The sequence below is a fragment of the Scomber japonicus genome, chromosome 23, assembly GCF_027409825.1.
Source record: "Scomber japonicus isolate fScoJap1 chromosome 23, fScoJap1.pri, whole genome shotgun sequence".
Taxonomy (NCBI): Eukaryota; Metazoa; Chordata; class Actinopteri; order Scombriformes; family Scombridae; genus Scomber; species Scomber japonicus.
Window position 1 is genome coordinate 10,963,603 of NC_070600.1, and position 27,195 is coordinate 10,990,797.

The 27,195-nt window shown below is 40.5% G+C and overlaps 1 protein-coding gene across 1 annotated transcript; it reads left to right on the forward strand.

The window, feature by feature from the left end:
• The first annotated feature begins 1,927 nt into the window (after positions 1 to 1,927).
• Positions 1,928 to 25,920, forward strand: strip2 (striatin interacting protein 2). Its single transcript, XM_053313732.1, has 22 exons — positions 1,928 to 2,038; positions 8,050 to 8,119; positions 8,972 to 9,046; positions 12,045 to 12,179; positions 12,622 to 12,742; positions 13,572 to 13,640; positions 14,406 to 14,512; positions 14,957 to 15,084; positions 15,429 to 15,617; positions 16,359 to 16,409; positions 19,206 to 19,438; positions 20,226 to 20,291; positions 20,401 to 20,464; positions 20,737 to 20,808; positions 21,004 to 21,078; positions 21,425 to 21,522; positions 22,067 to 22,193; positions 23,269 to 23,369; positions 23,803 to 23,869; positions 23,950 to 24,054; positions 24,577 to 24,781; positions 25,670 to 25,920. Exons 1-22 carry the CDS (start codon positions 1,928 to 1,930, stop codon positions 25,918 to 25,920), a joined length of 2,520 nt encoding a protein of 839 aa, XP_053169707.1.
• Positions 25,921 to 27,195: the final 1,275 nt, after the last annotated feature.

The window sequence follows — 27,195 nt, forward strand, 5'->3', positions numbered from 1 at the left end:
GTCTAACTGAAGCTCACGTCTACATTCGGCTGTACAATCCAATCACGTCATCTTAAGTGGTTATCACAGTCAGAGGTTTGTGTGTGAGTGTGTGTGTTGGTAGGCAGGAGTGTGTGACAGCCTACACAACAACCCACTCCACACCCACTTCCACATATCAATAATTCACTTGCCCCACTGAAGGGAGAGTAGCAGGAGGGGTAGCAAGGGGTAGCAAGGGGGGCACATCCCCCTACACCTCCATGTAACACTGCAAGAAAAACATGTTTTTAGGTAATTTTAGGCACCTGACAGACTGTAGTAACATGGACAAAAGTGAGTTAAGGGAGATGTTTTGATGTAAGTTTTAGCAAGTAGTATGACAAAGAAGTGTATTTTTTAGGGAAAAGTCAAATTTGAAAGAACTGCAAAGCAGGTAAGCTAACCTAGCAGTTAAATCTAAATCACAGTCTGCACTGTGGAAAGTTAAGGCTAGCTTAGCTCCTGACATAGCCTTAAGTAGAGCTTACTTTTACTGCTTTCTATCTGTTTCCTGTAATTGGAAAACATCTTCATAGCTGAGTTTGTAATATCACAGAATTAAAAGCTAATTAATTCTAATGTTATAATAATGTAGAGGGAAAAATAAGACCTCAAGTAACTAGCCAAGCTTATCTTAGCGGAGTAGCAGTTGTTGGCCAAGCCTCTGACTTTAATGGAGTTCTGTATATTTTAATATGATTAAGCTACTTTTTAAATTACATATTCAAATGTAATAAATTATACATTAATTTATTCAACTAGCACAAATAGAAAGCTGACAAAGAAACAAGAATGCATTGTTGTGGACTGGGTTTACCCTGCTGTCCAAACTAGGCTACATTGTTTTTTTGGGGTTTTTTTACATTTTATGTGAGGATTATAATTATTAATCTGCCTAAAAGGGCATAAAGTAAGGTTTTACAATTTATACTGTAATTCCTATGTACTTAACTTCACTGTTTTATATAATTACTGCACTCTGCCACTGTAAAGTCTTGTGTTAGAGCTTAGTTAATAATGGGTTTTAATGTTATACATCAGTTTTACATATCACACTTGTTCTATGAGGCCAGGCAGAGAAACACAAACCACTATGGCACAGTTTTACTTTTTTTAAATTAATGTGTTGCTGCAACATACAAATAATTAACATATATGTCTACCCAAATTGATGTTGGTGCTGTTAAGGTTACCCATTAAGATCTCAACAAAATCAGTTTGTGTTGTATAATGTACTTTGTAGTCGTGTTTCCAATGACAAAACAGGTCAAAGTCACTTATGAAGAGCTTTTTTATCAAACAGGTTAATCCCATAAAGTGCTTTACAGAGAGCACTCAGCTTGTCTAACCATGTTGTGGCTTTAAAATACTATTTTCATCAAATAACACAAGTAATTAACAGTTCTGACCTTTACCTGCTGCACCTGAAGTAAAATCACTGTCATTTACTCTAAGTTCATAATGATAGCCTATATGGGAAATCGTCTACTTTTTACATTTTTTTTTTTTTTTTTTACTATCTATGCTTTTACATTACCACGTGTATCTGTCTAATTTTGATAGTAGGTGTCACTGTCAAGTCTCAACCTCGTATCTTCAAACAGACATCTTTGGAGTTACAAGGATTTATATTTATCGACCATCTTTACTCACCCTCATCAATTTCACACTGACTCTGTTGTAGTCTAACACCATGTCGGTTTATATTCATGTGATCAGCTGGTGCTCCTCTCTGCTGTCACGATGACTTTGTAACCCCGCCCTCACGGAGGAGGAGGAGGAGGAGATCCTCAACTTGGGGCTCCGGAGTCGGTGCTCCTCCTGGTGCGGTGCAGTCTCAGCTCTCTCGCCGGACCGGCATGCACTATCTCCGGAGGAGGAAGTGATCCCACGCCGACCGTGAAAGATGCAGGCGGAGGACATGGAGGTACCTATCATTAATAACCTTAACGATAACGGCGACAGACTGAGGCCGAAAGGGAAAGATGTGTTCAAGGATCAGCAGAAGGAGTCGGAGGTAAATCCGAGAGGCGTTTGTGTACAGTCAGCCACTACAGCTTATTGTATAGGAGCTCTTTGGAGGCGTGTGTGTGAGTCTACAGTATATGTGTGTGTGTGTTGTTGCTGGGGAGCTTTCAGACCAGCTCAGTGTCCTTTCCATGCGGTGAGTCTCCGTCTTGGCTGGAAAGCATGCGTGCATGCAGGCAGGCAGGCAGACACCGAGGTGTTATTTTGGCAACCGGCTCCTATAAATAACCCAGCAGTAATCCTACAGTGGTGCTCAGCGTGGAGAATGCAGGTGGTGAAATGTGACTGCTGCTGTCAGGAGCCACACCACCACTACCAAACACATCAGGATGTCATCTAATATTTATGGATTTTTTATTATGGTTTCAGAGTATCCCATAAATCATATTATATCTACCATCATAGCTTTGCAATTTGTCCTTCAGCTAATGTCTCATTTATTGACTGGAATAAGATCAGTTTCAGTTTTGAACATCTGATTATCCTTTAAGTACCAAGCCTACAAATAGTAAAGACTTTTTGTATTTACCAATAGTTCCACCACGTAATAAATAAGTCTTTACTTTGGCCTCTGGTGACCTTTGATAGACATTTATCATTGATTTTAACATTTTATATAGTACAGGACTAAGTGATTGTTCTAAAAGATAACTGGGCATTAAAAGATAATGGCAGTTTGCAGCCCTACACTTATGGTTAATTAGTTTCTTGCACCATTTCCTGTGGTTGAATAAATGTTTTAAGTAGTTCCATCAATCTCAGCATTTGTGATTTTGATTTATGGCCTCTTCAAAGTACTCAGCTGACAGTATTCAAGAGCTATTAAAATGATTATTGAGTAGCTAGTTGTAAGAGTTTCAGCCTCTCAAGTGTGAGGATGTGCTGCTTTTCTGTTCTACATGATTGTAAATTGAATACCATCTTGTTTGAAGATTTCACCTTGCACAAGACTTAACAATGAATCCAAAAACATAGGAAAAAACACATTAAAACATTGTCACCAATCCAACTGACTAAAAGATTGTACATGATTTTAAGAGTGGTGAGAACAGCTTCATGAAATGTGAACCACTACCCTGCTTCCCCTTTTCAACTCTGATGATGACTCTTTTAGTGCCACGCAGCTATAATTTATTCCCTCATGAAAAAAAGAGAAGATTGGTTTTCACTCCTGGGTTGCTCTGCTCAGAACGTCATGTTGAGCGAGCCGCCATCGAGGCCAAAATCCAGTCAATAGCACCCGTTGACTTGTGTGTGTGTTTTTGTATCAGCACATTTAATGTATTGAGGGAATTAGAGCATATTCATCTCACAGCCATTGGATATTGGGACGGATTGGGATTGAGAGGGGGGTTGGGGGGGTCGTAATGGTGTGCAGGGGTGAATGACATGGACGTTGAATGGACTAAAGCACTTAATGACAAAGCCATGTGTGGATGTCGATGCTCTCCGGCCTCTGCACCAGAACTGGGATCCATTGTCTGTCTGTTGGGTCAAGTTAACCTCAAATCTGATTCATTCATGGATGTAAATTGTCAGTCATTTGTGCCGGGTAGAGCAGTCTTCTGTTGTCTATGTGGCATATGTTGGGTAGGAGTGGGGGTGATCTGTCTTGACAGCGTGCCCAGAGTTTGCACACTGATGTGGTGCAGAGTGTGCAGCCACGGAGACTGTGCCAGTTTGGAGAGAGGACGGCTTTTCGTTATCTGCTGGTGGCAGAGAGGGGCGACCGGAGGGAGAGACAGCGGGTGATACAGGAGAATGAAGGAGAGAAAGATGGTGTGAGAGGAGTGACTGGAAGTAGAAAGAGAGAGGTATTAAAGAAACATCTCAGTTGGGTTTGGAAAGAGCAGCCACTTCATTTTCAGGGACGCGTCAAGTCCTCCTGCGCTCTGTATCCACAGGTGACTGTGTGCCCACCAGATTCCTAGAGAAGGAGGCTGTTTGTGTGATTAATTGATTCATTAACTTCACTGTTGTGTTTTTAGTAGTTGATTAAATGCACAAGTCATTTATCATGCAAAAATGTGTTTCCCAATGTTCCAGTTCTGCCATTAAAAAAAGAATTTCTGCTACAAGAGATGAAAAATGGATGTGTTGACGTCAGCTTTATACTACAAAATCAGTTCCAGTTAAAAGTTGAAAAGCCCTATGAGGCACACGTGTGATTTTTAAAAAAACAACCTAACAAGTCTTGTTTTGTCCACTAGACAGAGATATTCCATTTTATAATCATAGAGAACTTAAGATTCACATTTAAGAGGCACAAACCAGAATTTTTGCATTTTTTCTTAAAAAATGACTCAAAACAATTAATAATTTATCAAAAGATTTCATATTTAATATTCTGTCAATCTATTAATCGACTTTTTGTTGCAGCTACTGTATAGTCCAAACAAGAAATTTGAAGTTGACTCCCATTTTTTGCAATGTTGGCCTCTTTGTAGACAAACAATCAATTCAAATCAATTAACCAATAAATTGATTAATCATAAGAATAAGGGATGCATTATTTAAAAAAATAGTTGCCATGGTTGCCACTCTGTAACTGACTGAACCATCAGACCGCAGGATGAATGGGAAGAGATGCCGCAGTGGATGAATGTTAGTGTTGGACTAGCTGCTCGCAGCACAGATGATATTACACAGCCAATGTGTAGTACTGTATATCTCAGGTTGTCATAGTTCCTAATAGCATGGTAGCAAGATGCTGCTGATAATAGTAGTGAGCAGTAGAGTTTATGGTTCTAACTCTACCAGGGCTGTTTCTAGCTTTATGGGGGCCCTATGCCCAAACACACATACTGTACTCCCTGCAGTATATGTCCACTGTCCCATGTCAACTACAGGAGTTAGCCACAGTAGTTTAACTGAAAAGTTAACTCACCATATTGGTCTCTTAGTCACTCTGCTTGTCTGCTGTCCTCAACACTCCTCATTTTATACATTTATTAAATTCATACACTTTTTAAATGCATAGGAATGTTTGCTCTGTTGTCTCACCAGTGATCAACTAATGTAAACATCAGTCTGACAGGCAGATGAGTTAACCTTCCTTATAAAACAGAAGTTAATACTAAATAATAGGATTCATTTCTCTACTCGGTTACAGTTACTAAAGGTTTCAATTCATATTAGATGATTTAAAAAATACATTGGCACAACATGGCCCCCTAAAGAAGAAGAAACAGCTCTGACCTCTACAATAGTGAGTTTTTATGTCAGCAATGATAATTGAACTGTAGATTTTACAATGAGTTTGATTTGTTCTGAGCATGGATTTATTCTATTTCAAGAAGCAACTGGCATGTACAAATGGGTGACTGACATTAAATTACTTTTTAGCACTACAAATAGTTATAGTTTGACCCAAAGCCATAAAATCTATATTAAATTTCTATTGATATGAAGGCCAAAAAAAAGAGGCGACTCATCGAATTTTCTGAAGGTATGACCAAGCTGTGATCAAGCTTGTTTTCTGTTTAAATGACTAAAACAATGAATCATCTATCATATTCTGATTCATTAAATCATCATAATCATAATTACAGCATTTAATTATGACAGCTGGTACTGAAACATGCACATACTGTATATCTGCTGTCCTAATTTCTTGTTGCAGCTAGATTAATATTGAGCAGAATGTGTGTTATAAACTACATGACACAATGTTGATATGAGATTTTGACATTTATTTGTAGTGGAGGAAACTGAAAGGAGACTAAAGATAAAGACAGAAAAGTGAGTTAGATGCCTCCTAAATAAAATGACAAAAAAATGAAAGCCTTTTGTACGTTTTCAGTAAAGTCAGTAAAAGTAGGGTAAGCAGCACCTGGTCACAAAGCCTCCTTCATCCGCACTCAGAGTCGTGGGTAATTTTGCCCTCCCCAAGTGGTTTTCATTTCCTGGTTGCGAAGTGTAGTAATGACATCAAATTGCATTACTTTGGCTCCGTGTCATAAACAAACTGGCCGGCTGACGTCCTGTATTCAAGATCATGCTGACTTGGTTGCTGCAGGTATTTATAGGAGACAGTAACATGACAGCACACACACACAGTTATTTAACCAGGATAGCTGACTCAGACCACATCCTTATTTACCGCCCTGGCTTCAGGGCAGTTTTTTCACATGCGGGGGTTAAACATGTCTAACACTCGGAGCTCGGAGCCTCACAGTGTTTGCCAATATTTCTTATTTCTCATTAACATATAATGAATCTTTAATTGCCCCTGGAGGGAAATTTCATCAGTTCACAACCCCCACTCGAAAGGTAAAGATAATAGTCAAGAATCTTTCAGTCATCTTGTGCTACTATGAGGTTCCTGCTTGTCCTCGGTTGTGTTCATACTCACAACAGTGTAGCCTTTATGTAAAAGCCCCATTGTAACTGATTCTGCACTGTGTACAGTATGACTGCATTGCTTTTTGTTAGCTTTTAGTGAGACGTGATTTACATCTTGTCTCTCTACATCTGAGTGAAGAATTGGTTTCACAGCACTGAGAATATGGTCATAAACTGAGGTATTAGATAAAGTGAAATTTTGATGGTGATGAATGAAAAAGGGATCAAAAAAACGTATTATGATTCATCCCGAGGACCACACGATTGTTTCCAATTACTCTTCGTGTACAACCACAAATATCAACCTCATAGTGGCAGTAGAAGAAAAATCTGAGGATTAGTGCCAATCCATCTAATAGGTATTAAGTGAAAACCTATCAAAAGATCAGTAACATTATTAGGATTCATCCTCATGGATATCTGATATGGATTTCATGGCAACCAATCCAATAGTTATCAACACATTTCTCTAAAAACAAAAATGACCTCATGGTGATGCTAAAGGAACAATCTGTAAACCTCATCCTGTGGGGACCATGAATCAAAAATTCATTACCATGGCAATCCATCCAATAGTTAAGATAATATATCTGGGACTGAAGCAACAGATATACTCATCAGATGTGTATTTGTAGTACTTCTGTTTATACTACTTTCTGGAGTCTGTTTGAAAAGACACATTCCGCACATGCACAGTAGATTGGCGTCTATAGGCAGCGTTGTGACTGTGCATGGTCCTGATCAGCATGGACAATTTGGAGGTACGCAGATGTCGGCACAGAGCCTATGTGTCCACCCTTTGCTGACAACGTTTGCGTCATGTGGACCCTGATCGTAGACGTGGAAAATATAATTTCAGCTTAAGTCATTGACCAACAAACCAACCAACACAGCCATCTCTAGTGTAGCTGAAAACCCTCCAATTTTGGTTTTACTTGTTGGATCAGTAGGTAGAGAAAGACGTCTGATCTCTTGAAACCACAGACACTTCTGCATTTGTGTAATCTTATGTACTGTAGCCAGTGAGTGCTCACAGGGAACTTATAGTAATGTGTGCTGGCTGTCTCGTGGGCACGTGCTAATCACAGGGTGAGGCTAAAGTCTGAGTCAAGAGAGACCCTCCACTGGATACATCAACTAATCTGCTCTGAAGCTGGGGGCCCTGTTGACTTCTGTGCCCTCTCCTTCCTCATGTCCTCTTCTGGGTGTGTGCATTATGATCACAAGCCGCAGTTTATTGTTAAACCGGAGCATCTGGATGGACTACTTTTATTAAGGAGAGCGTCCTTTAACTGTTTAATAAGGAAGATGAAAGCAGTAGCCGTGCGTTCCTGTTAAAAGCACCTGTATTTGTTCATGGCTGTGGATAAGAGGATCAGAGAGAGAAAAAAAAAATGTAAATGACTAATCAACGACGCTGGAGATCCAGCAACCAATCCAAACCTCTCAGCAGCTAAATACACAAGGTTCAGCGAAAACAGCGAAAGAGCCTTAAGAGTGTGTGTTTTTGTGTGTAGAGTATCATAGTAGTGGCAGGTTGTGCAAAATGTAAGTAGCTTGTGTTCGAGTATATCTGTTTGCATGTGGGTGTCAGGACATCTGTAATGTAGCAGAGTGCCGCAGTGTAATGTATCCTCATTTGCGCTTCATTCACAGAGCTCCATGGAGTCTCCCAACCTGGAGTTTGAATATGGAGACACGGACATGCTTACTGCTGAACTGTCAGGTAAGACTGAGAAGCTGCTAAACTTGCGACAACCTCTGATTCTTACTCAGTTTGATTAAAAAATAACCTCTGAAGTGCAACAAAAGCCTCATTTGTTTCTCTCAGTGTTTTTTGAGCTTCTAGTAGCTTTTATCTAGTTCTTTTTATGTCAAACCTGCAGCTAAAATTATGAATGGTTATTATATGTGACACAGTCAAGATGTTGCCTGCAGAATTCCTGCAATCTTACCTCTGAAGGCACACAACAAGAATCAGGTCCTAGCATGTTTTCCGCACAAATAGGACATACTGCATGACTAATGTCGTGACTAATCATAATCACTGTGATTATACATTCAAAACTGTTTAAATAGTCCAGCATCTGTGTAGCTGCATGTGTGACTTGCAGCATGGCTATTTAAAAGCAGGTAGAATCATAAATGACAGAGAGAACAGGATTCGAAACTGCTGATAGATGTTTTCCTATCTATATAATTTTTTTCCAGAAGGCAGCAGATGTGCAGAAAAATAATGGCATTGATTTTAAGTCAAAACGATTGTCTCTCTAGACTAGAGGATGGCGAGCGACGGCTGATTTGCCAAGATTGTTAGTCACACTGGCAAACACACACAAACAGACAGTCACAGCAGCTTTCGAGTGACAGCTCCTCAGGGTCGAGGAATGACGACTGCTCTCAGATTGTCTCTGAACAGGAGGAGATGCGTGGCAACCTGACGAATCACTAGACCGTGCATGAAACAGATGAGATCCAAGCTGAGAAGATAGGAGCTCAGAAATTTGCCTTCGAGTACAGTTTACCAGCAGGAGTTTATGTTTCTCTCATTTCCATCCTTTTTCTGTTCTGTCCACAGAGCTCTACAGTTACACAGAGGAGCCAGAGTTTGCCCTGAACAGAGACTACTTTGAGGAAGACTTCAGGAGCCATGGTACTGTTTGCACATGAGCATATGTGTGACTATAAGGTCTACCTAAAACAATAGGTGTTTTGTTCCTCCTGTAATATGTTCAGCATACCTGTAAGACAACAGCCAGGTGTGTCTTTTCCCTTTCTGTCAATAGCTTACATGAAGGGCTGCGCAGTATATACTATATCAATATTGTGATATGGGATTATATGTATCGTCTTAGCATTTGGATAATATCATTATATGGCACAAATGTTGTCACAGTAAAGAGAAATTCTATTATTTGCTTTTACCCACTTACTCACTATATCAATAGTCATCCTTACAATATTTTCATAATATGTATATCAAGGTTTATGCTAAGAAATATTTGATTTTGTCCATATTTGCTGTGCCATATCAAACACACAGAGACTCAATGTTCTGCCTTTTGTTGCTGTTTATTCATCAGAGACCTTGGCTGCTCCTCCAACAGTATGGCAGCTGTTGACCGACAGAACAATGACTGAGTCTTTCTGTGTAGTTCTGAATGTCTCGAGTTTTAGAGCTTGATAACACGTTCCTTAAATGAAACAGTGAAGGTTAAGTAAACGTCATTTTCACCACAGAGACACACACACACACACACAATAAAATGTGAACTGTGGGGAATTACAAGAAAAATCTGTATAATGTCAAATTGTTATTGTGTAGTCTTCACATTTTAAATCACTACATCAGAGTAAATGTAACAATGCTGTAAAAGAAATGTATTATTAACTTAGTTCAGCTCAGTTTTGTCAGTGTAGTGCAACACAGAGTGCAGCTGCGGGTTTTAAGCTGACCGCCGTGAGACGAGGTGACCAGGCACATCAAAGCTCTGCTCTTTTTAAGCTTTTCAAAGAATGATTATCCCCACAGATACAGACGGAAGGGCCCTTCCTAATCATGTGATTAACGTTTGATTAGCAAGAACAAAGCTGCTTTTCCAACATGAAACTGACAAGAGATCATTATTTGCTGACAGGTTTCTGGGGATGATAGTTATGAGAATCACACCTTTATTTTGTGTCTAATTTAACACTGAGATTGCTCTGAAAGTCTTGTGTCACTATGGCACACACTCACTAAGGAGGGTATTTCCATTTGGACTTTTTAAAAAAAAAAAAAAGAGAGGCAAGCTTCGTCTTCTTTATCTGTCACCTCCTCTCCAAGCTGAGTGGTAATGAATAGCAGGATTATACGGGAACTTCTCTGGCTGCTGTTTTACAGAGATAGGGCACAGAGCTGCCTCTTTGCATCACAGTCTTTTCATTAGTGTGTGTGTGTGTGTGTGTCTTTGTGTCTTTGTGTCTTTCTCTGTATGTGCTCACTTAGCTTTGTATGTACGTTTGTTCTTTGTGTGTGTGTGTGTGTGTATATGTCAGGGAGACTGACAGTGTGCTCATCTGTGTTCACTGCCGCTGCCCAGTTCCCAATCAGTCACTCACATTAATCACTGTGATTATCACAACACGTCTAATATAAGCTCCCTACTGTACAAAAAAGAAAGGGAGAGATTTTGGAAGACAATGCTGAAACTAGAAAGCACTTTTTGTTTCCTGACTTGAGTAGACAGTACAAGTCAGGGTATGTTAAGTGGAGGAATATCTGAGCTTCACTGATCATGGTGATGTGACTGCTTATTACTGTCCGCTTAATCAAATGAGGTCTAAGAATAGAAGACTTACACAGTGGAGGAAAAAAAGGCTTGAATTCTTGCCTGAGAAGGCGTACATTTGTTTTAGCCTAGAACTTTTAGTAGTTTATGTTAAGTTTTAATTGTTCGCTTTTGGCAGTAATCTCCTTTTTTGTGCATGTACAGTTTACCCGTCTGTTTCTAACTCATGACTCCACTGACTCTGTTAATTACAGCTCTGTATGGTTCAGCACTCTCTAGCTTTCAGCTATTTCTAGAGCTGATGCAGTGTGCCTGGACATGATGTTGAAAACTAATGACAGACCGATCAAAGCAGCAGTCAATCTCTATATTTACACACTCTAAAAAATGATTACTGCGAGTAACCAGAAGATAATAGTCTGACTAACTTTATTTGCAGACATCGGATTCCCCAAATAGTCTGAGTTTGAATAATTTATATGTGAGACTTTTGGGGAGAAAGACAGAAGAGATCAGATTGGTGACATGGAGAAAGTAAAGAGTGAGAGAAATCATAAAAGAGAACAGACAAACAAAAACTGGAACGCTTCTTTAAAAATTAGGTTTTCCCTCCTAATTGGTTGATTGAAACATTTTATGTATTGATGTGTGCATGACGGTGCATGATACACTGTGTGTTAATAAAATATTAAAACCAGAGTGACTGGTAGAAAAGATGAGTATGATAATGAGCATAAAGTGACTGGTAGAAAGGAGGAAATGTATAGCTTGTCAAACAGAGTATATTACAGAAATGTAATATTTTATTTCTCAATGTATGTTCTAAATTGTCGAATAGACCCTTTTTTCAACAGTCATTTTGACTTGTCAAAGCAGGAAATGCACAGGTGTAACTGATAACATTCACAATGGCTCCATTCTGTTAATTGTCAGTGAGTGAGCATGCACAATGCTGAAGAAAGCCTAGGGCTGAACCACATCTGTTGCTTGTGCTGCTGTGCACCATTAAAGTGATAATACACAGTGTTGTGTGAGTGCTGACATCTTTATTTGTTTACTTTGAGCTTGCACAATGCCAGAGCCCTGAAGCTGGCTCAAATAAATGGAATGCAGCCATCTTTCATACCATTAATTTAACCTATGAGTTTCCCGCTTTGACAAGTCGAAATATCTGCCGTAAAATGGAAACGAGTCTATTGTCAATCAACTACATCATATACAACACAGTCAGAGCATAGATGTGAGACTATGTAACCAAAGCCAAAGTTACATAGTGTCACTTTGAGACCCAAACTGAATTATACACAGCAGAGGAAAATATACTGAGGAAGTGCTTCTGAAAGTAACCTTGGACTCGGTGTTGTCGTGTCTGTCCTGCAGCCCGAGGCAGGAGGTGGATAGAGCTGACGGTGGAGGAGCAGAGGACGTATGTGATGAGGCTGCTGGATGCACTTGAAGTGACCGACAGAGACAAGAGGCTGAAGGTGGCCAGGGCCATCCTCTACCTGGCTCAGGGTGTGTATACAGTAGTACTATACTGCAGCATGAAACTGCAGCCATTACTAACAGCTGTTATCTGATACAATTTCATCAATTTGAACAGAAATGTGCTCAATATAGCATTAGTTTAATGTGAGGACCCCTGTTCATTAAGTACTTATTAGTGCAACATAGAGTACTGTACCACACAGTAGAATTATGAAAACAAATACACTTATGTTTATCAGTTTATCAGCTAAATTTCACATTTAATCTCTAATGTATATAGTGTCAAATGCGTATCTGTGTCTATGCTCATGTGTTTGTGTTAAATAGAAAGTTAGATATTATTCAAAAGCAGTTAGTTACATAATCACCTGAAAACCCAAAAGTAGAGTGCAAGCAGCTTAAAAACACATCAAAACAATGTAAAAACATGCTTCCTGTGTCTCATTCTTCCCTACACTTTCTCATCCAGGAGTGTTTGACGAGTGTGACACAGAGGTGGATGTGCTCCACTGGTCCAGACACAATGTCTTCCTGCTCTACGACATGGGCATCTTCACGGCGCTGCTGGAGCTGCTCAGCATGGAGATAGAGTGAGTGGGACACACAGAGGTTACACTGCATGAGTCATTAAAATCTCTAGACTATTGCTGGTGAGAAAAAAAGATGGCAGGTAAGATGAAATGCCCAGGCAATGACATTGTCTTTTTTCATTATTTTAAACAACTATGATACACCCTCACCTTGGATTTACTTGATAAAACCAGACATGCTGTATATTATATTGGTGTATTTACAAAGAGGAATATGAAGGGAAATGGGCAAACAAGGCAAAGAGACAGACAGGAATAACCTCAGGTCAGAGATTCAAGCCCCTTAGCTTAGAAAAACATATCAACTTGTTCCCTCCCAAATCTTCCATATCCTGTTTTTAGTAAGAGGATAGAGGCTTCAACCAGACAGAATGACACAGAAAGACGGAAATGCAGGAATATAACAAACACACCGGCTGTGATCCGTGCTTCAAACCAGCAGCTGAAGATGTGGTGCTGCAGCGGCTCCTTCAAGCTGGCTTTTGTTGCTACTGGTGTCAGCCTCAGTTGGGATCTAGCGCTTCTTTGTTGTTACATAAGCTGCTCGGAGGCATCATGGCACAGTCTGGCCTATCACCACACTGCAGAGCAAAGCAGTGAAAGCAAAGCAATCAGGCAAATACATCCATGACATTTGGCAGGTCCTGGCTGGGTATTTAGGCTTCACATAAAACAATAACTGGATGTGTCTAAACCCTGGATCATGATGTTCGTAATATATGTTGGTCATATATCACTTGGAGATATATATAGAGTAGCTCGTCTTTATCAAATAAACCACTAAAAGGATTTAATCAATTAATGTGTGTTTGTGTGTGTGTGTCTGCAGTAACAATCAGGCGTGCAGCAGTGCAGTGAGGAAGCCTGCCATCTCTCTTGCAGACAGCACAGAGCTCAGGTGAGAAATACAAACACATTACACACATTTTTCCTTCTTCTCTGATGCACATAAAACGAAGCCGATAAGTAATGTACAAAACTGATTTTTAATGCATAAGATGTTTTCCAATTTCCCAGGTTTATAGCATGTTTTCCGTGTCTCCCATTTTTTAATTCAGCTCAGTATTTCTCATTTCATCTTCCTGTCGTGCACACGCATTTACAGATGCACGCACACACAGCTAATCTGTTAAATTTAATTGTGTTCTTGGTCCCCTTCCCTCACATTCATTTTCAATGTCTGCTTCAGCTTAATGGAATTGATTTTTGAACAAAATAGGCCAAACACTCCACCACACACACACTCATGCAGTCACATATACACAGAGCTCCGTCTGTGCATCCCCCAGATAAACACTTACGAATAATTACAGACTAGAGGAGTAGATGCACACCTAATTGCTGCTTCAAAATTGTGTGAAAAGCTTTGTTGAGTGAACAAAGCATTTAATGCACAAAACACCACCTGACTTAAATCAGATAATTATAAATGATGATTTGTCCTGGCAGGAACCAGGAAATTGTTTCTTCTTAATCTTAAATGCAAATGCATAAAGCAAATCTCCATCTGCTACTTGCACCTACCTCCCATTTCTATACATCATTTCTTCTACCACATTATTTTAGGCCTTAGGTTTATGGCACCTGTTAAATGCATACCACATGCACACAGTCACATACACAAACACACACTTACACCAAGCTGATTCTTGTTTTCTAACAGAGTGTTACTGAGCATCATGTATCTGATGGTGGAGACCATTAGAGTTCAAACAGAAGACGACAGACCAGAATGGAGAGCGGCCAGAGAAGCCTTCAAGAATGAGCTAGGTGAGTAGGTGAAACCAACATAAGGCACCTTTGCTGAGTTATGTATTTCATCAGTTTAAGACTTTATATAAATAAACATAACCAAACTTTTTAGTAATGGTATCAGTGTGGCTCTGTTAATGTAGCACTTTGGCCAAAATCAAAATATCTCTACAACTATGGGATGTATGAAATTTTGTACAGACATTCATGATCCTCAGAGGATGAACTATAAAAACTCTGGTGATCTACCACCACGATAGTTTTGTAATTTGCTCAAAGTACTAAATTCCTGCAAAGCTAGTAACAGCCGTTTGGCAGATTTCAGTAAGTTATACTGTAATTGGGGAATAAATCCCTAATTTATGTCCTCATGTTTCTTGAGGGAGTGTATACCTTCACAATTGCTTTCATGTTTTCACATACCCTGTTCAAAAATATTGTCTGTAACCTTTCACCCTGCAGGGTCACCTCTGTACAACGGCGAGCCCTTTGCCCTGCTCCTCTTCACCATGGTGACCAAGTTCTGCAGCATGAACGCGCCACACTTCCCCATGAAGAAAGTACTCCTGCTGCTCTGGAAGACCATCTTGGTTAGTACATCACAACCATTTCTACGTCTAAGCAGGTTGCACATTCATCTGTTTCTGTGCCTTTCTGTGTTTGTGTGCACGTGTTGCTGCTTTTCTGTTTGCAATTTACTTGTGGGACCATTATAGTAGTTTAGCATTTTTTTACCCACAAATTGCACATATTTTAAAGCACTTATCTACAAACTGCCTCTTCTGCCTGGTTTTTTATATACTTGCAATTGCACTTGCAATAACAAAACCATACTAGATTTTGTACGGAATGAATTGTTGGCTGAATATACTGTACATTCACCTGTGTTGATTCACAAATCACTGTGTTTTCCATCTCTAACCCTACTGTTCAGTTCACCTTGGGGGGTTTTGAAGAACTGCAGGAGATGAAGGTGCGGGGGCGCGAGCGTCTGAACCTGCCCCCGCTGCCAGAGGACAGCATCAAGGTGGTCAGGGCCATGAGAGCAGCGTCGCCACCGGCCTCCGCCATGGAGCTCATCGAACAGCAGCAGCAGCAGAAGAGAGGCCGTCGCAGCCGCAGGGTACTGACCCCCCCACACACACCCACACATACACACACACATACACATTTACAGCATATCAGTAGTGTCGCTTAGATAAAAGATGTATTACTTTACAGTCACACATTATATTTTACCTCTTAAGTGCGTGCTCTTACACAACTGCTTCTCTGCAAATTCAAAACAGACAAATATTGAACTTCAATACTCATTTAACTAGTTTAGCACATTGTGTAAATGCCATAATTGAAAAAGGCATTCACCGAAAACTAGGTGTTAGTTTCAAACACATATTTAGCAGTAGAGTTTCACACACAGCCTCAATGTTGTGCTCCAATATCCATCTGTTTATCTAACTTGGTAACACAGAAGACAAAAGTGTGTGCGTGGTATCTTTAACCCTTCAGTATATCTGTACAACTATAACACAGCATCATAAGTGCTAACAGAGATCATACAGGCCCTCCAGACTAATACTAAGTCTTTATAATTATTTGCTTCGTCTGTTTCCAGTAAAGTGACTCTATCGAATTCCTTCTGTAACTCCTCCTATATCTCTTTTTGCTGGGTCCGGTTTTCCGAAAGTGCTTTGGTGCCAACATCATCAGTTTCCTGTTGTAAGTCAGTGACCACAGATGATCTTGGTGCTGGGACAGTTTTGGGAATCCCAGCCCAGCCCTTTAACCAGACAGGCTCTCTCTCTCTCTCTCTCTCTAATTGCCCTCTGGTTTCTTATTGCCCCTCTTCCTTGTGTCCCCACAGAGTGCCTTTGTTGATAGCTTGGAAGGAGACAGTCCCTTTCCCAAGAAGCAGGTCTTTACCCACAAATTCCCTCTTTTTTTTTTTTTTTTTTTTTTTGCCTTCTGCATTTTTGTCTGCATTGAGCTGGACTTTTTTTGCATTCCTCTCCTACGCCCCCGCCACCTTCTATACTCTTTCTTGCTTTTTTCTTTTCTCTTTCTCTTCTTCTCTTTCTCCTGTTATTCAACCTCACTCCATCACGCAGGGATGCACCAATACGTCGAGACAACACTAAAAATTTTAGATTTGAATTACTTGCTTAATGTGAATAATTTTATCTCGACACTCCAAACTAATCTGATGATGGAAATCAGAAACTTGAAGTTTTTGGTGCAACCCTACTCTAAGTCTGACCTCTAATACTCCTGCATGTTTGTTCTCCATTTATTTCCATTTGCTTTTCTCTCTTATTATTCTTTTCACATACATCTGCTTGTCCTCTTTTCATTTACTTCTCAGATACATGTCATAAATCTCCATCACTCCCATTGACAGTTTTTATCTTATTTTTATCCTCCTCATGCTCCACTCCTCTTCGCTCTCTTTTCTCTTAAACTTTTTGTTTCTCATCTTTTCATTCCCCTCCCTGTCCTCCCTCTCACTCTCCTCTTTCCCTTCCACAGTATTATTTAGTCTCACTTATCATCCAGTTCTCTCTCCTCACTTTCCATTTACACCTCATACCGTCCCTTCACTGCTCTACTTATCTCATTTCTTCCTCCTCCTCTCTCCTCCTCTCTCCTCTTCTCTCCTCCTCTCTCCTCCTCCACTGCGGCCTGCTGGGTTCGGGGGCGGGGTTTGAGAGACAGAGCTGGCCTGCTGGCTGTTGTCATTGGCACTGGAGTGGTCCCATAAAGACAGCCACTTCAGACATCAACAGTAGTAGCCTCCCTCGCCCTTGTAGTTTTCATCACATTGCTACCAGGTTTGGCCTCCAAAATCACCTTGCACTGTAGACTCTGGACTAGGGGTCAATGTCATTAAAATGCATTCATTGAGGAGGTGAATTGAGTCTTGAATATAGAAGGTATCATGTTTGCATTTCAGTTGACCTCTTAAATGGATGTCATTGAAAGCAATTGCCCCCTAACCCTGATAGAAAAACACTAGCTTTACCTCCCACATAGCAGAGAATGGCTTCTCCATAGAGAATGACTCACGACACAGTTTCACCTCCTCCCTCCCTCTCTCTCCCCCCTTCTCTCTCCCCTCTTCACACCATACACTCACTATATTCCTCACGTAGTCCAGCATTAGTACTACCACCGGCGCACCATACATCGACTGCACTAGCGCAACTAATGACCAGAACGCTGACTCATGCCTGATGCTTGCACTATTGCCCCAGTCATTCATTGGAGAGATGGTTTGAACTGAGATATTATGTGTGCATTTGTGTGAATGAAGTGTTTAGCACTTGAGATGGGAGCTCAACTAAAAAGGCCTTAATGGGCTTTGCTTGTTATTTTATGCCTGTATCTCTTTTGAATGCAGATGTGTGGTAAGTTGATGAGTAAATGTTGCGTGCAGTTACTGTGGAAAGTTTTCTCTTTCCTCCTAGTTTAGGAAAATGGCACATTTTCAGCTGTCCTTTTAATGTTTTTGGTAATTTGACAGTTTTCAGCACAACAGTTCAAAGTTAATACTGCTGTCTCTACTGCTTGTTTGCTTTCTTGCAGAGGTTAAGATGAAGACTGATACAACTCTCATGTCTGTATGCTAAATATGAAGCTGGAGCCAGGACATGGTTAGCTTAGCTTAGCATTAAGAATGGAAATGGGTAAACAACTCTATGCTGGCTCTATACAATAGTACAAAAAACAACTTCAAAAACAAACAAAAAAGCTACCAACAATAAGTAATATTGCATTTGTTTTCTATGGACAGAAAACATTCATTTTACAAGGAACAGACTCCAATAAGTCACTGTTTGTCGTCACAGAATAGCCCAGGCAGCACATACATAAAAATAAAATAAAAAACAAATTCCAAAAATTAAGATGTCATTTGTGTTAAATTTAGAGGTGCTGATCTGTGAATGTTTTTACTTTTGGACAGAGCCAGGCTAGTGTCCAGTTTTTATGCTAACCTAAGCTAACCACCTCCTGGCTCTAGCTTCACCTTTTAAAGTTATTGCACACCCGTAGTCATCCCACACAGGTGTTGTCATTCGCACTGTTTAGTTAGACATCTTCCGTTGACTATGTGGGTGTTCCCAAAACTGCATTTGACTAACATCCTTCTGCTGTCAACAAGTTAGCCTTATCGTTCTATTTAGCAAATAGAGTTTGGTACATCGTGACTAGAGGTTTGTTCAGCCGATTAATTGAAAACACCTGTGTGGGTGTGTAAGGACGTTTTTACAAATAGACATGAGAGCTGTTACTGATCATCTCATCTTATTCTGCTACAAGGCAAATAAGTGTACGCCCCAAAATGTTAAACTCCTTTGAAATAGAAATACTGGCGTTTACTTTTACACTTTGTGCCAGTCCTTTGGGATTAATTCACATTGCATACCATAATGCTTCTTTTTTTATTAATTCCCAAAAGTGGACTTTAATTAGCATTTGTGTCAGGCTGCTTATAATATCTTTTTAATGATATATCAGAAACACCTCTATCAGCAGCTTTCTGTAATGCTTTGTCTACAAGAAATTCACCTGAGCCGTCCCTTACTACTTTTCACAGTGAGGTTTTATAGAGTCACAAATATAGCAGTTAGTTACACCTTGGAGTATGTTTATAGATAATCGTAACATGAGGGGTCCTCCCAGTGCAGCTGATCCCCTCCTCTCTCTCTCCCAGCCTCTGGTTAAGCAGGACAGTCTGGATACATACAACGAGCGGGACCCCTTCAAGAATGATGATGCACGGGACGAGGAGGAGGACCCAGAGGACACCGACAGTGGCATCGAGGGTGAGGTGGACCCCCTCGACCGTGACGTAATCATCCAGCCCCCACCGCCGCCACCTCCTCTGAGACCCCCGACAGAGAGGGTCAACTTTCCTAAAGGCCTCCCCTGGGCCCCTAAAGTCAGGTTAATTGCACCACTTATGTTTCTAAGCCAAATTAATTAGTTTTTAGTCATTTTAATGAGTCAGCAGAATGTCCTTTTTACACTTTCAGCCTTGCCTTACTTCAAGATGAATTACAAACTGTTTCCATGCTCTACACTAAAAGTTACGACAGGAGGTGTTAACATTGATTCTACACACACAATTGAATTAAAAACAACTTAAGTGAGATAGCTATGAAAAGTAATACATATACCTACTACTTTAACTGCTTAAAAAGGATTCCTCTCAGATGTTTATTAGTTTAAAAGCACTTAGGTCTTATTCCACAGAATAAAACATCCAAATGATGGTTGGCCACCTGCCATTTTAACCACTGAAGTAGAGAAAGCCTCCCACCCACAGCATGACTTTTAACACCTTTTGGCATTCAGCTGGTGTCTGTTTCCAACCCTGACTCTGTGCCACCAGAAGTTAAAACCAAATATAAAAGAAAATCTCTCTCTCTTTCAGTTTTCTTTTGTCACTATCATTCAGCAATATGCTCTCCATCTGTGTATCCTTGTGTGCCTCTCTGGGGTGCTGCTGCTGCTTGACATGAATAATACATCTGAGAGAGGACACAAACACTTAATAACGCTGCATTTATCAGGCATTCATTATCAGGAAACCTAAGGTCTTTTTGTGGGCAACGTACATAAATGCTGATAAGTAGGACAGGCGGCAGCACACAGTGTGACTGATGAGATTTCAGAAAGCTAACGCAGTGGGTGTGTGTTTGTGGGTGTGTGCATGTCTGTGTTTCTACAGGGAGAAAGACATTGAGCACTTCCTGGAGACCAGTAGAAATAAGTTCATTGGCTTCACACTGGGAAAGTAAGTGTTCATCTGGAAACAAATCATTTCAAAATATTATTCATTTCAATAAACTGAAGAAATGATTCTGCTCGAAATCTGATTGGTTTTGTTGCTTATTGCTTTGTAGTGACACAGAGACCCTGGTGGGCCTGCCCAGACCCATCCATGAGAGCGTCAAGACTCTTAAACAGGTGAGTGTGCTTCAGTCACTAACCGATGCAGATTCCCAGACTTAAATGTCCTCCTCATTTATCTCATTATGGCTGGAGTGCCTCATAATCAATACTCTTACCCGCCGTTGAATCCCCCTGACATTGGCATCCCAGTTAAAAATCCATACCTCCTGTTTGAACAGGCTGAGAAGTGTACTTACACAGAGGAATACCCCTGTGCATGTCAGTCAGCAGGGGTAATTAACACGTCCATCTAAAACCTCATCATTTGTTTTTGTTCTCTCTTCCAGCACAAATATGTCTCCATCGCTGAAGTCCAGATCAAGAAGGAGGAGGAGCTACAACAATGTCCAATGACCCTGGTTAGTTATTCCACCATAAATAAATATTATCTCCTTAATCATGTCATTTTTATGTGACAGCCTTTTAAATTTAGTTAGTTGTGACTATTGGATTTATCCTGTGTGTGTGTGTGTGTGTGTGTGTGTGTGTGTGTGTGTGTGTGTGTGTGTGTGTGTGTGTGTGTGTGTTGTCTATGTGTGTGTTTTGTTGTACAGGGTGAGGAGGAGGTGGAGGACACACCAACAGAGATGCTGTACCTGGGCATGCTTCCAAACCTTTCCCAGTATGTGGTGAGTAGCTCATATTGACGCCATTATTGTGCTTTGTTGGATTTAATTACCAATCAGAAAAACATATGGAATATCCCATAATGTTATCTTGCCTTTTCAACCATGGAAACATACATTATATCTCACTCATCTGCTATAAAATGTGTCTTCATCCAGTACAACAGTGTAAAATATGGATTCAAATCTAATTTGGACAAATGTGAGAATTCATTTAGGTTGGTGACAGATCTTGAAATGTTTAGTAAAATCAAGTGTATATTTCTTAGATATGCATTTTCACCTCATTCTAAAATATGAAAATCTCAGACAGCCTAGGTATAACATTTTACTTTGTGTCCTGCCCTAGATTGCCCTCCTTAAGCTGCTGCTGGCTGCAGCTCCGACCTCCAAAGCCAAAACGGACTCCATTAACATCTTGGCTGATGTGCTGCCTGAGGAGATGCCGTAAGCACTCTAGTGTGAATGGACTGCTGCTGACCTTGAATCTTTTCCCCACAGTGCTGTTTATTATCCACCTGTGGTCATCTAAAGCCACATTTAGATCCAGCTCACCATCATTTGCAACAGCTGTTTTTGAGCAGTAATCAATTAATTATACAATGTAATGTAAAGGAGAAGTGAAAAGTCTTCACGTTTAGCTGCAGATTCGCTCATGATTCCTGCAAACCACTATTTGGAGCTTGACAGGCCACAACTAATAAGAACAGTCTACATTTTTTAAGTCATATGTTTCTGTGTGAATGGAATACTATTAAAAACACACACTGGATTGATTCTGGTCTTCAGGGTGGTCTTTTTTAGACTGACACAGAGAGCTCAAAGACAATTTAAAAGAAACCAGAATGTTGTCCAAATAAGAAGGAACAGCCTGTCCCTTCATGCTTTAACATTAACATAATTGTGTTTTTCTCTTGCTGAGGCAAAACTGTTATTTGAGACCTGAAGGCCTTACAGTCGATGTTTTTGTGTGTGTGTGTCTCTCCTCCAGTATCACAGTCCTTCAGAGCATGAAGCTGGGAATTGATGTGAACCGCCACAAGGAAATCATCGTCAAGGCCATCTCTGCTTTGTTACTGCTGCTCCTCAAGCACTTCAAACTCAACCACATTTATCAGGTTACATACATCACACACCTCTGTTCTTCCATCACATGAGCACTTCACATTACCTTCTATAGCCTCTGTTCGATTCCTCTCTCCTCCTACTCCCTCTGCCTACGCACACAGACACACACACACTCACTCACACATCAGTAGCCTCGCACCTCCCCCCACCTTACCTTTGCTATCCTCCACCTTTTCCCTTCATCCTGCTCTCCACTCCCACCCTTGGATCACTGTCCCCTCTCTTCTACTTTACAAGAGCCAGAGCTATGTTCTGACATTTAAGACAGAAACCAGACAGAATGACAATGACACCTAAAAGGAGGATTTGGACCGTTTTTCATTTTTTATTACTGCTATTAGCTGCACTTGTCCAGATGGGGAAATATCTATATATATTGAACGGTGTTAGTGCTGTGGCCGAGAGGCATGTTTTGTGTTGCTAGGAAGAGACATTCCTTTACAATCTTTCAAGTGGCTGCCCTGCACACTTGTGGTTGTAGCACCCTCTGCTGCTGCAAAAGGAGACTGCACATGTAATGCAGCAGCTCTCCGGTACACTGTCTTGACAATCAGTCAAGGATAAATTACTTTCCATACATAATAATCTTCAGAAAGTAATAATTACATGCAGAAAACAGGGCACAAATCTTGAACATATTAACCACAACAGTCAGTCTGCTGGTCTCACTGGTATATGAGCTCATGATAATTCAGCAGCAGAACTGTTCCTGCTTTTAATCTTGGTAAAGCTTCCTGAATGATGTGAAGGATTTGTATGGCTGTCTCATGAAAATCCTCCTGGTTGTTGACCTTTTTCCCCCTCACAGGAAACTCATCAATGATACAGGATTATCAGCTACAGGATTATTATTTTCATCAGTCTTTCTAGAAATATGGATTTTCATTTCCATGATTTGTGTCATCAACATAGCTGTCTATTATAAACATCCTTTACCTCATCTATAGAATGGTTTAAAACCATAAAAGTATTACTGTACTGTGGAAACCTTATTCTGTATCAAAGTATTTTGGTTCCAGGACAGAAACTAACTCTTCTTCACTGCCGCCCCCCTTTTTCCTGCAGTTTGAGATTGTCTCACAGCACCTGGTGTTTGCCAACTGTATCCCACTCATCCTCAAGTTCTTCAACCAGAACATCATGTCTTATATTAGTGCCAAAAACAGGTAAAAAAAATGTCTCTCCCTCTATCCTCAATATAAACACCACACTTTTTGTTTTGCTGTCTAATGAAAAGTAGGTTCAGGCTGGCACAAGAGACACATTAAAAAAAGGGAAGTTCTTGTTATCTTCATCCCATTACGAGTTGAAAAGATGGTCTTCTGGGATGACAGTATAAAACAGGTTATTAAGTACGAGCAGAAGTCCTATATCTCACAAATTGTGCAGGCTTCCAGGGGGTGGCACAGATGGCTTCACTGCAGCATAAAATTAGGTAACAGGACTCTGCAGGTGAAAGAACAGGTCCAGTCTGTGTCTGTTTTAGCTGAAGTCTAGGCTGTAATATTGGACTGAGAAGACTTAACATATAAACTACTTAATGCACTTTGATGCAGCAGTGAACAAACAAATGATGTTTCCTCCCTGTTCTCTTTTCAGTATATGTGTGCTGGACTTCCCCCACTGTGTGGTCCATGAGATGCCTGAGCTTACAGCTGAGAGCCTGGTGAGTCAAAACACCTGACGAGGAAAGAAACTTTCCAGCTTCCAATTATGACCTTGACATGTGTTTGTGTGTGTTTTTAGGAAGCAGGAGACAGCAACCAATTCTGTTGGAGAAACCTGTTCTCTTGTATAAATCTATTGAGAATCTTGAACAAGCTGACCAAATGGAAACACTCAAGGACCATGGTGAGTAATTCAACGCTGCAAAGATTTATATACAGCAGTCTTGAGGGAAATCTTTCAAACATCTCTTTTAAAAAGTATAAAACCTAATGTGACTCATGATATGATATGATGAAAGTTTGAGTAAAAACAGGGGAAAAAGTTGATTGTGTAATGATATATTGTCTGTTCGTTGTAAATCAGACAAAAAACAACTAAACTGTATCAAGTGACTCAAGTGAGATATTGAAATTTGCTACAAAAATCTGCATTTTTTTGCATACGTTAATTAATTTTTTGCATCTCCATCTTGCACATGAGAGAAAATAAAAATAAGTTTTACACAGATCCAGGCCAAGGTCAGTATTTGCTCTTGTGGACATGGATGTTTTTATAGATTGTGAAGAGGAAAGTCTCATTAAACATGCACTCCCCCCTTGACCTGTAGTGACCTGTAAAGTCAGCAGCTTAATCCAACCATGAATGAACAATTTGTTGAACTCAAGGCATGCTCAAAAATTCATTTCATTTTCATTCTCCCCTCAGATGCTGGTGGTGTTCAAGTCTGCCCCCATCCTGAAAAGAGCCCTGAAGGTGAAGCAGGCCATGATGCAGCTCTACGTTCTCAAGCTGCTTAAGATCCAGACAAAATATCTGGGCCGCCAGTGGAGGAAGAGCAACATGAAGACCATGTCAGCCATCTACCAGAAAGTCCGCCATAGGCTCAATGATGACTGGGCCTACGGAAATGGTAAAATAAATAAAATAATGACCCGTACACCTTTTTTAAAGATCTGATTTGAGTGTACAAAGCACATTAAAAGGCAACTGAAAATCAACAGCAGCATCTCAATTCATATGGATAGTCCCAGCTCTGATTCATATTACATTATAAACATTTCAAAGTGCAGCTTTAATTAAACTTGCTGTCAGTTTTTTTTATATTCCTCAGGAAGATAGGATCTCAGAGTAGGTTTAGGGACAATCTGCAGTGCTCACAACACTCTCATTGAACCTTAATTGTCATTCTTCTAGTGCCACAAGTCCGTTTAGCCTTTTAGATCTTCATAAATACAGTGGCCGTGGAAATAATGAGTCCTAGCAGCTCTGTTCCACCCTCACACAGAGCTGATTAATAGAGCAGAGACTTCATTATAAAGAATTCACTCACCCCGGCTGTGTGAACATGACATTTCAGGTTAATAAATACTAATTGTGTAATTAATGGCGGATGTGTACTGTTCATGTATTTGCCAGTGAGATTATGTTTGTATATATGTGTATGTATGTATGTGTGTGTGCGTGTGTGAAATACAATGCTCCCATAAGCCACTGCTGAACAGTCTGGAACGTGTTGCCATGGCAACAGGGAAAAGGGACTTTTCAGGGTCACCGTCCCTGGCGGCAGAGCAAATGATCTGTCACCATGAGTGTTACAGAAAGAGAGGGATAAAAGCAAAAACAAATGGGGGGGGGGGGGGGGGGGGGGGGGTAATGGTTGGAAATAGAAGGAAATAAGCTGCTGGCTGTGGTGAAAGTATGAATATGTGTGAACATTTAAGTATATATTAAAATAAGTGCCCTTGACATTGATTTAAATATCCCCTCGCCTCTGCTCTCCATCCTCCGCTCCTCCCAGATATTGACGCACGGCCTTGGGACTTCCAGGCAGAGGAGTGTGCCCTCCGAGAGAGCATCGAGAAGTTCAACAGCCGTCGCTACGACAAGAATAAGAACGGCGACTTTGCGCCTGTGGACAACTGCCTGCAGAGCGTGCTGGGCCAGCGCGTGGACCTGCCCGAGGACTTCCACTATAGCTACGAGATGTGGCTGGAGAGAGAGGTCTTCTCTCAGCCCATCCAGTGGGAGGGGCTGCTGCAGAATCCATGATGCAGAGGAGGGGAGGGTGAATGTCAGAGGGGATTGTGGCAAAGGAGAGGTCACAATATAAGCCTGTCAGGGGGGTTTCAGAGTGTGATTCTGTACATCAGTGATATGAGAGAGGAGGGGAGGGAGGGGTAAAGGAAAAAGAAGCCGGAGATGAAGAAAGTCACCTCGCAGACAGAAGATGGAGCAAAGTTGACGAGCACAGACGCCACACATGCTCTCACACACACTTGACGCTAACATGTGCCTATGACTACTGTGAACACACACGGACATGTAAGGCAAGAGCAGAGGTAGCAGTTAATAAGAAACATCTGGTATTGCTGTAGCAGGAGACTGTTTTGGCCAGTTATACTGCCCCCCACCCTCTCGTGTTATACAACAAAAAAAACATTTTGTCAGTTTATACGTCCCCTTTTCAAAATGTTGGTGCTGGTTTGTCTCCTCTGTTTTCTTTTTTTTTTTTTTGTATCAATGTGCGTGGTAATTCTTTTTGATTTTAATTTTGGAAAGATGTAAATTTAAATGATTTTTAATCAGTTTTTGTCTTGATATGTTGTGGGTTTTTTAATTTTTATCACAAAGCGTATTGTAGGTATGGGGTTGTAGATTGTTGGCGATGGATTTGAACATTTTCTTATGCATTTTCTATAGAAAAAAAAAAGGTCTTTTGGAAACAAACCACAGGGTCATTTTGATAGTCCAAATATAGAAGTGGGAGCCATTTCCTCTCATGGCATGGCTAAAAATAAACTAATATACCAGCTGTAATTGTTTATGAAGGTAAAAGGTTATCTGAACATGGGCAGAGAGGAGAGGAGGAGAAAAAAGAAACTATCTGAATTGTTCACTTTTAAAATAGATAAGTATACACGCAGAATTCTTGCTATTCCAGATTTGTTAGATACTTCCACATCTTTCAAATCCAGAAGTCGTAATCTGTAATCACTAATGTCGTCAAGGATTTGTTCATGTACACGTATCCAACCTCAGAAAATATTAGAATAGCAGGAATCCTTCAGCTCACTGTCTTCAGTACTTTCACAGACCGCCTCCCTCTCCACCTGCCCGACAACCACACAACACCACGACCTCCTGGAGGCTCAGTCACTAAAATGTTGTCACAAAAATGGTGCTGTTTTTTTTTTTTTTTTTTTTTCTAGTACGTCTTCACTCAACCTTTACCCTACCTACCAGAGTTTGTACTTAAGAGCTCTTAAGTGGAAACGTCTCTACTCAAGCACAAAAAAAAGCACAAAAGACAAATTAGCATGCTCA